Genomic DNA, 10,611 nt, shown 5'->3' with positions numbered 1-10,611 from the left:
GTCAGATCAACCAATTATTGCTTATAAAAAAGTAGTTTTGAATCTTAGAGAAATTTGCAAGTTTCTTAAAAAGTAAAGTGACATGCCTCTCGAAGACAATCTTTGTATTATTTATACAACAGTCTGTATTGTATTGTTAAGCAAATTTGGTAGTACAAGATTCGATTTTTTTGGTTGAATATATTTTTGGTAGTTTAAAATTTAGCAAAATATAATTTATTTCCAAAATAAAATGTAAATGTGGGGGCAAATAAAACTAAACTTTCTATGTTATAATAAGGAACCTTTATTAGCAAAAACTTAAAAAATCAGCCTTTAAAGAAAAAAATACATTTTATATATCAATATCCACCTCTCAATCTCAAGACCAAGTGAAGGGTGGACTCCTTCTGGATGTTGTAGTCAGAAAGGGTCCTTCCATCTTCTAGTTGCTTTCCAGCAAAGATCAACCTCTGCTGATCTGGAGGAATTCCTTCTTTGTCTTGAATTTTAGCCTTGACATTTTCAATAGTATCTGATGGCTCAACTTCTAGGGTAATAGTTTTACCAGTCAAGGTTTTGACAAAAATCTGCATACCTCCTCTCAATCTCAACACCAAGTGGAGGGTGGATTCTTTCTGGATGTTATAGTCAGAAAGAGTCCTTCCATCTTCCAACTGTTTTCCTGCAAAGATCAACCTTTGCTGGTCTGGAGGAATGCCTTCCTTATCCTGGATTTTAGCTTTAACATTTTCAATGGTGTCAGAGGGCTCAACCTCCAGTGTAATGGTTTTTCCAGTTAATGTCTTAACAAAAATCTGCATACCTCCTCTCAATCTCAACACCAAGTGAAGGGTGGATTCCTTCTGAATGTTGTAGTCAGAAAGAGTTCTGCCATCTTCCAACTGTTTTCCTGCAAAAATCAACCTCTGTTGGTCTGGTGGAATTCCCTCTTTGTCCTGAATCTTAGCTTTAACATTTTCAATAGTATCTGATGGCTCAACCTCCAGTGTAATAGTTTTACCAGTCAAGGTCTTGACAAAAATTTGCATACCTCCTCTCAATCTCAAAACCAAATGGAGAGTGGATTCCTTTTGAATGTTATAGTCAGACAATGTCCTTCCGTCTTCCAATTGTTTCCCGGCAAAAATCAACCTTTGTTGGTCTGGGGGAATTCCTTCTTTATCTTGAATTTTGGCTTTAACATTTTCAATGGTATCAGATGGTTCAACTTCTAAGGTAATAGTTTTGCCAGTCAATGTTTTCACAAAGATCTGCATGCCTCCTCTTAATCTCAACACCAAGTGAAGGGTGGATTCTTTCTGGATGTTATAGTCAGAAAGAGTTCTGCCATCTTCCAACTGTTTGCCCGCAAAAATCAATCTTTGCTGGTCTGGGGGAATACCTTCCTTATCCTGGATTTTGGCCTTAACATTTTCAATGGTATCTGAAGGTTCAACTTCTAAGGTAATAGTTTTACCAGTCAAAGTTTTTACAAATATTTGCATGCCTCCCCTTAACCTGAGGACCAAATGAAGTGTAGACTCTTTTTGGATGTTGTAGTCAGACAAGGTCCTTCCATCTTCCAACTGCTTTCCAGCAAAGATCAACCTTTGCTGGTCTGGAGGAATGCCTTCCTTATCCTGGATTTTGGCTTTAACATTTTCAATGGTGTCAGATGGCTCAACTTCCAAAGTAATAGTTTTTCCAGTCAAGGTTTTGACGAAGATTTGCATACCACCTCTTAACCTCAGAACCAAATGAAGAGTAGATTCCTTCTGAATGTTGTAATCAGACAATGTCCTTCCATCTTCCAATTGTTTTCCAGCAAAGATCAACCTTTGTTGATCTGGAGGAATACCCTCCTTGTCTTGGATCTTAGCCTTGACATTTTCAATGGTATCAGATGGCTCTACTTCCAAAGTAATGGTCTTGCCAGTTAATGTCTTCACAAAGATCTGCATACCACCTCTCAATCTTAGAACCAAGTGGAGAGTAGATTCTTTCTGGATATTGTAGTCAGAAAGGGTTCTTCCATCTTCTAATTGTTTGCCGGCAAAGATCAACCTCTGCTGGTCTGGGGGGATTCCCTCTTTGTCCTGGATCTTGGCTTTTACATTTTCAATGGTGTCTGAAGGCTCAACCTCCAAGGTGATGGTTTTACCAGTTAAGGTCTTAACAAAGATCTGCATTCTGAAACAAAGAAAAATCTTAGGTTAGAACAAGGTAAGTAAGTAAATTTATATGAACATTTTTTAATTTTAAAATAGACAGTTTCATATTCTGGTACAATTACAGGCTACAGGTTTATAATCTTCATCAAAAGACTTAGTATTTGATATTTTTCATCAGGCTTACAATCAGATCAAATGGGTGCTTACTTTTTGTATTCCAAAGAATAGATTTTTGGTTGATGAAGAATTGATTGATTTTTATCATGGTTATATTAGTTGGGTCATTTTTACCTTTCTCTACTGGCTAATATTAATCTTTACTATTCTCTGAGTATTCTTGGAAGTAAGGGGGTGCTGTTTATTAAGTTAATAAAAAAATGAATATTTCTCAAATCATTAAACCAATTCACCACAAACATCTGACCTTTCCTCTTAAAGTAGTACGAGGCATGTCCAGAAAGTAAGTGTACTGAGCCTGTCACGGCGGTAGGGAATTGTTTTTCCACATGTTGGCTGCACTGCCGCATAGCGTGATTTCTCCCCTCCACAACAAGACCGCTTCGAGGTCAGTACGTTGAGAACTATAGACGCAGCAACACGTTTAGTGAGAAATGTCAATCCAATCTCCCGCCAAGTGTGAAATACGCGGCGTTATCTCGTTTGGAAGGGATTAACTCCGGTTGAGGTTTGTAATGAGGTACAAACTGCATATGGTGATAAAGCTATGATATTATACTACACACCAGAAAGCAAAAGGCAGTCTCAACAATGGCGTCACACCTCTTCACCCTCTGCCAAAAAGTTCAAAACGACAATTTCATCCAAGAAAATCATGGCATCCGTGTTTTGGGACTGTCAAGGCATAATTCTTATTGAATATTTGCCTCAAGGGGAGACCATCAACGCTGCAAGATACTGTCAGACCCTAAGAAAATTACGGAGGGCAATTCAGAACAAGAGGAGAGGCATGCTGACAAAGGGAGTCTGCCTGCTGCACGACAATGCCAGACCACACACAGCTAACGCCACGAAAAACCTGCTCGCCTCGTTTAAATGGGATGTCCTGGACCATCCTGCGCATTCCCCTGACCTAGCACCATCAGATTACTACCTCTTTACCTCCCTGAAGCTGCACATGGGTGGAAAAAAGTTTTCAACTGACCAGGAGGTGAAGGAGGAGGTGGAGAAGTGGACGAAGGGATTGGCAAGAAACTACTTCGAGGAGGGCATCAAAAAACTGATACCCCGGTACACCACCTGCATTGAGAGGAATGGTGACTATGTCGAAAAATAGTTTAGATATGTACTAATGTAAACAGATATTTTTTTTGTTCAAATAAAAAAATTTATAACCTATAAAAATTTAGTACACTTATTTTCTGGACATGCCTCGTAGGTCATTTTGAGAAAACAATTCAGAAATGCAGTTTAATCAATGAGGTACCTAAACAAAACTTATCATTTGCATGCCCAAAAGTCCAAAAACCAAGGGACCCTACCTATATAAGTAAAAGTAAATATATCAGAGATTAACATTTAGCAGTTAACAGTCACTTAACTTTGGAACATAAAAATATGAACTAAAAAATCTCTTGCATCTACTGATCTCCTGTCATCTATCAAAGTTTTATAAAGCACCTTATGTATATTTTAGAGAAAACATCAAATAATACTGATTTAAACCACTTAATGTTTGTTCCTCCTGGCGACATATCAAATATGAATAAACTGACAAAATAGTGGTTGTTCCGATTCATTACAATGGTAGATGAATAGGAAACATACAGGTTTTTTTTTAGCATAGTAATTTTTATTTAAAAAAAAAAATAATCTTGAAAAAAAAAAACTTGGGAGTCCTAAACTAGGAATTTTGCTTATTAGGTATATATGTTTAACCCTGGAATGCTACTCGGGGTACATTTGTAGGTACACGGTAGATTTTCGTGATTATTATTATATGAGTAAGTACCTTTTTTTTGAAAAATATTTCTAAAATATGTCTATAATACTTTGAAAATATTTTAGTTTTTTTTTAAGTTATTATATTTTTCTTTGATTTTTAAGTTATTATTGATTTTCTTTGTTAGGCTGCACGAATAATGGCTGGGCAGAAAAAGTTCTTCGACCTAACAAAGCCTGAAGATGTCGGAGAAATTCATCACATTCTCTATGAATCTGATTCAGACAGTTTTTCGGATGACAGCGAGGAGGAAGATGCCGTTATACCTGATTTTAGAGAGGAGCCAGAAGAGGATGAAATACGCGGCAATCAAATCAATTTTAATTCATTCTTTTATTGCACCAGAACAGACTCAGGATACCTTTCCATCTGATACAGATTCGGAAGATGACAATATACCATTGGCAGAAATACAGGTGATCAACATATGGTGGAAATTTTACCAGTGCCTACCAAATTAAGGAGTAAAAATGGGTTTATGTGGTCAGGTAAAAAAGGCGCAATTCATCGTACACCAAAACGAAATCTGGTTTTGCATTTACCTGAAAACAAAAATGAAGCAAAACATATAACATCAAGAACTGAAGCTTGGAAATTATGTTTCACTCAAGAAAATCTCGATAAAATTACCCAATATACTAATAACGAGATCCAAGTTCAAGGATTGAAATATTTAAATAAGAACAATGACCAAGATACTGATGCACCTGTTATTACGCCAGTAGGTAAGAGACCCCCTTGGACTATGGATACAAATAGCATTGAACTCCAAGCACTTTTTGGGCTATTTTATTATGCCGGTGTTATGAAAATGGCCGGAATTTTGACCAAGGAACTCTTTGATAAAGACTCAGGAAATCCAATATTCTGTGCTACCATGCCCGAGGCACATTTCAGGTTTTTGATAAACTGTCTTCTCTTTGATGATAAGCAGTCCAGAGCTGAAAGAAAAGAAACTGATAAGCTTGCAGCTTTTAGAGAGATATTTGAGAGGTCAATCTTTGAAATGAAAAACCTCTATATATACTTATTCAGAATATATTACAATTGATGCACAATTGGTTGGTTTTAGAGGGCGATCTCCCTTTAAAATGTACATCCCTTCAAAGCCCAATAAATACAGAATCAAAATTGTGTTGTCCTGTGATGCCAAAACAGCTTTTGCACTTGATGCTGAAATTTATATAGGAAAAGGTTCCACACCAACTAATGTTCCTGTAGCTCAGTATTACTGCAATAAGCTAACCAGTTCTGTCCAAGGAACAAATAGGAACTTGATAACTGGTTTACTTCTATTAAGACCGCAAAACATCTTTTGGAGAGGAAAATTACCATTGTTGGTACTGTGAGAAGAAATAAAAAAAAAAATTCCTGGGTTGTTTTTGGAACTCAAAGAAAGGAATCAAAATTCTGCCATGTTTTGCTACAGTGGACATCTGACACTGTTATACTGTCCACCCAAGAGTGCTAAAAAAGCAGAAATTATGCTTTCAACAATGCACGAAAAAGGTGATGAGCCATTTACGACCAAGTTCCCAGAAATTATTCAATTTTATAATTCTGCAAAAGGAGAAGTGAATACTTTAGACCAGTTGTGCCACACTTATTCTACTGGTAGAAAAACACATCGCTGACCATTATGTCTGTTCTATAATTTGTTGGATATTCTGGGATATAATTCAATGGTTCTTTTGCGTGGCTCTGGTAAAGTGAGTAGAGAAATTGTAAAGCACAGGAGAGAATACCTCTAGAAGCTTGCCCTTGAACTGGTCAGACCACACATGATGAACAACCTACTAGGCTTACAACAACAGTGGGTAGGTGTGTGCTTTGTCCCAGAAGAGAGGATCGAAAATCGAGAGTAAGCTGTGCTGCTGTATGCAAAGAGTTTGGAACATCAAAAAGAAAATATGCTCAGTATGTGCCGCGTGAACATTTAATTATGGATGTGCATTAAGTGTTCTTATAGACTCGGTTTAGCAGATGCAGAGTCGGAAATTAGTGTAGCATTCCAGGGTTAAAAACATGAAAATTCTACCAAAGGCAGGTCGTTCCTATTCACCCCATTTTACAGTATTGAGGTCATATCACTTATTGGAGCAGAATTTTTTTAATTGTAAAATTAATTATTTTCGTAATCAGTGTTGATGAGTCATAATTCAATTTCACAAATAACTGCAATAATAAAAAGCGTGTTGTGACGCCATCTTGAACTACGTAAAACGGGCCGACTTTTCTTTGTTCCTTGCCCCACCCTGTGGTCATTATTGCATCATAGACGGATCAATACAGAAAAATAATTTTTAAAAACTAGAAAATTGCATCAAAAACTTACGCTAAACGTTTCCCTGGCTCTAATCCACTAAATTAGAAATATCGAAAAAGCTATTTTAAACACTAGAATTAATTTTTTTGTTTTTTTTTAACAAAGAAACGGTCCCCTAGAAACGGTTTTCGCATACGTTCTTAGGATTCTAGATGAAACTATTGTAAATATGTACACAATAATGCTTACCTGTTTCTTTAATTCACAATATTTAATAGGATTTACACAAATTTAAACGAATTATAAACGATTCGCGTTAATATTCTTCTCTCAACGTACTCTTCAAGCGCAAACGATTCAATATGGCGCAGGAAGCCCAAGCAGATTGCTTTTATAGACTAGCCTTCCCCCTCCGCTGAATTTTCCAGAATAATCTCGCACCCAAAACACACCTCACTAAATTTATTTTTTCGATTTGTTAATAATTCGTTTTATGGTACATCTTATACATGATTTTGTAGGGAATTAGGTCTTTATTTAAAGTATAATTATTAAATTTTATAAATATTTGCAGATTTTGAGAAATTCGCGTTTTAGTGCCTAGTGACTTTTAATGTTTTTTAGGGGAATGTTGGCAGCGTCGAATGTCAGCTGACGCGGCCAGTGACGTGCATGAACTTCTGTTCTATTTTTATTATGATTATCGATCAGCTGTTGGAAAATGGAGATGATATTTCTTTGTTCATAGAATTTTATTATTTCAATTTTATGTGAATTTATATAGAAATCTATTTTCGATTTTCCGGTTTTGAAAATCAAAGCTGGAGTTTGGCCAATTACGTTTAAAATACGCATCAGACAATGGTCTGATTTTTTAAAGGAATATTTTAGGAAAAATAAACGTTTATCAAAACAATTTTTGCACATATTAAAATTTTAGATTTATCTGCGAACAAACATAAACTTGCTTTTTTTGGTATAATCTCTATACAAATTTGCGACGCAAAAATATACATATATACACAATAAGTGGAATAAAAGGTTGTGAAATTGAAAAATTAATTTTTCATATAAGCTATTCAAGGTTGCGATAAAAACATTGGTGTTTTTGTTTTTGTGATAGACTAAATATAGGCTTGTTTTTATAATTTTTAAGTACATTTTAATCATTTAAACGTAAGTCTCATGTGCTTCCTTTAATTCTTGGTCATTTCTTCCATTAGTTAATATATCTGATTCTGAAATATCAACATCTTCAAACACAATACTCGGCATTAAATCTTTAAATTCATAATCATCCAGTATTTCTAAGATATTTTTCTTTTCTATATTTTCATAAGAACAAACATTTGGTTCTAATGTCGGTTCTATGTGAGTATTTTGATTTGTTTGACCTGGTTTACGAAGTACATTTTGTATTATTACAACTTGAGGGTTTTGAAGGTTTTCACTCTCTACTTGATTTGATACTTTACTGCTAGGTGTAGCTGCATCATCAGTAAAAATAACGTTCATTTTCTGAATCTCTTCTGTAGTAAAAAAAGAAACGTCATTACCTTCACTTGTGTTAGTAGGAATAAGTGTTTTTATAAGGGTTAAAATTTTATCCGTGCAAAATCCTAGTTCAGATAGCTTCGGTTTCAGCTTTAAAATAACTTTTTCGGTGCTTATGATATCTGCTTCCGATACTGTTTCCTCAACCTGCGTTCTTTCGCTTAATAAGTTCTCCAGAACATTTTGCACTTACTTTTTATAATTTACTGTGTCTGGATTAAACTGGTACAAACCACATGCCTTAAAGCACTGCCCAAGTAACAATTTAGGTTCTAAAAAGGTTATAAATAACTCCTAGAACCTGTTTAAGAAAAATTATTGATTATGCCACCTCCTGTAGTAAAAAAAGGCCCAGCCCTAAAGAGGATGTCGTTGCCAATAGGCCCTGGCCAATTTGAAACAAGATCGCATATCACATATCACACTATATAGCTAATAGAAATAACCTTTATCGAACCCGAAGATGCCTAAAAGTAACCTGTGTAGAACCTGAAAGCTTTTACGCCTACCTGTTTACAACCCTTTAGCAAAGTCCTTTTAGACTTTTAGGTGGTTATATAGTTTGGCCTGTTCGCCGGCTTTTGGCATTTCAGATACATATTGAAGTATTAAAATTTTGCCATTTAGTTTTAAATATGGTATTTCAGAGATACCAAAGTATAAAAATCTGACCTTTTAGTTTTAAATATGATACAGCCAGGGTAAAAATAAGACAACGTCAAAATAAAAAGCACTGGCGACATTTTCAGTAAGTATGACGTTAGAAATAGATAATAGATTTTAGAAAAAAATATATTATACTGGAATAGATGACCGATTTTCATTGCGCACACCAGTTTCTTGAAAAAGTTGGGTTTAATTTAACTGTAAAACACGCGCGCCTCTGACATCTTACTAATTAAACACTATTCAGTGTCAATAAAAAAATAAAAAATTAATATATTTTTATTTCTGAGATGCACTTTTCTTTTAAAATTACCACTTCTTACAATTTTGTGCCAAGACATCTCTGTATTCTAAGAATAAATGACGTAGGATTTAATAGTCGCGACCGTCCGCAAACTGTGTTTTATTGTGACTAGTTGGTTAAACCTTATCCCATAAAGTTATCTTATTATCCATATGACTTTTAGCAAGTCCTTTAGGTGTTAAAAAATGCTATATTTTCCGGAATAGGCCGTATAAAGTGCCAAATAGTTAGGCAATTGATTCAAGACCATATGGTTCTGACTAGGTAATTTTAATGCTAAAATCGTTCTATATTGGAATTTTGATTGCCAAATTAATGCTGAAATATAACCTCTCCAAAACCTTATTATCCCAAAACCATCAAGCCCTCGTTTATGGCCATAACAACGTTATTGTTGACACTTGACTAGAACTAATTAGATTTTTAATTTACCTAAGGTTCCTAGTTCCTATTAGCATAAAATTTAACCTAAATAGTTCCATCAAGCAAGCCAATGACTATTGCAGAACCTTGGTGCGGTTTAAAAACCAACTGCTTGAGAACATGTTACTTGGGTGTTTCATATTATTTGACATATTAGGATTCTGAAGGGCTTTTTCAAATATGGGACAAAAGTCAGTCTTTGTAACCACACGATTTTCATTTTCAGCCTGTCATTTTCTTTCCTCTTCCCGCCAATAATCCCTTAAAAACCGCGACGTCCGCAGGCTGTAGTAAGTGCGTTGCATTTGGCGGCAAAGCATACAATATTATTCCATTTTCATGGCAAACATGGTAGAAATCTACTAAGTTCCACAGACATATGGGATTTATGCCCGTCTACTAAAAATAATACCGGTTTCTGAATCCATTCGTTCTCTAACCATTTATTTAGATCGTTAGCCACATACTCGAAAAATACCTCCGACCTCATCCACCCGCTATCTGATTTGCTGAGGACCCAATGAGGAGGCATACCGTTTACTATACTTTTTGGTGGTTTTACATATGGAAATATGACGAGTGGGGGACAAAGTCTACCATCGGCCGTAAAAGTAATTAATACCGTTAAATTTTCCTTGCTGCTTCCGGTTTTAACAATATTGAGATCACGTCCTCTCACACCCAATACTTTCCCACTCTTTGGACACACGCCGTTCAGCATCCGACTTGGATCACTATAACTAGAATGTTATACCCTCTATACCAATTTGAGTTTTTAGCTCATGGGTGATAAGAGGATCAATAGTCGCTTCAGGCATATTAAGGTACCTACATACACATGATCTGTCAAGTTTTCTTCAATAAATAAGGGGCCAGTAACGGCATTTCCAATACCAGCTCAAACCTTATTAACTTTTTGGCCTTTGGCGGATGTCCTTGCAAAATATGCGGGTTTTCGTCACTTCAATATCGACAATTTGGTTTTTTAACATTTCCATTAAAAAAAAAGGAACATTCATCGCTGAAACGGATATTCGGCAGAATATTAGGGATGGCGTGAATGATGAACTTGACGACTTGTGTAGAGTTTTTGAAGTATCGGCATTTTGTATGGATGGAGTTTATGCCTTTTTAGTGCCTTTCGTACTCTCCGGTGTAATATTCCTGTTTGCTCTGCTACTGTCCTCCAGGAGCTGGTAAGCTCTGCAGCATATAATTGTAAAACCACAATTTCAACTAGTTTTGGAGAACTTTTGGCCACTAAATCCAGCACATCTGTGACTTC

The 10,611-nt window shown here is 35.7% G+C and overlaps 1 protein-coding gene across 2 annotated transcripts; it reads right to left on the bottom strand.

The window, feature by feature from the left end:
• Positions 1 to 262: 262 nt before the first annotated feature.
• Positions 263 to 6,793, bottom strand: LOC126739339 (polyubiquitin-C). 2 transcript variants are annotated; one of them, XM_050444981.1, is made up of 2 exons: positions 6,629 to 6,793; positions 263 to 2,172 (listed from the first exon to the last, which is right to left on the bottom strand). In XM_050444981.1, exon 2 carries the CDS (start codon positions 2,169 to 2,171, stop codon positions 342 to 344), a length of 1,830 nt encoding a protein of 609 aa, XP_050300938.1. In that variant the 5' UTR covers position 2,172; positions 6,629 to 6,793; the 3' UTR covers positions 263 to 341. The 2 variants fall into 2 exon arrangements, with proteins under 2 accessions (XP_050300938.1, XP_050300939.1); XM_050444982.1 differs by lacking the exon at positions 6,629 to 6,793 and adding an exon at positions 6,449 to 6,606.
• Between the last annotated feature and the right edge of the window lie 3,818 nt (positions 6,794 to 10,611).

Source organism: Anthonomus grandis, chromosome 8 (assembly GCF_022605725.1).
Source record: "Anthonomus grandis grandis chromosome 8, icAntGran1.3, whole genome shotgun sequence".
Taxonomy (NCBI): Eukaryota; Metazoa; Arthropoda; class Insecta; order Coleoptera; family Curculionidae; genus Anthonomus; species Anthonomus grandis.
Note: the sequence above shows the minus strand (reverse complement) of the source record. Positions and strands in the feature narration are given on the sequence as shown.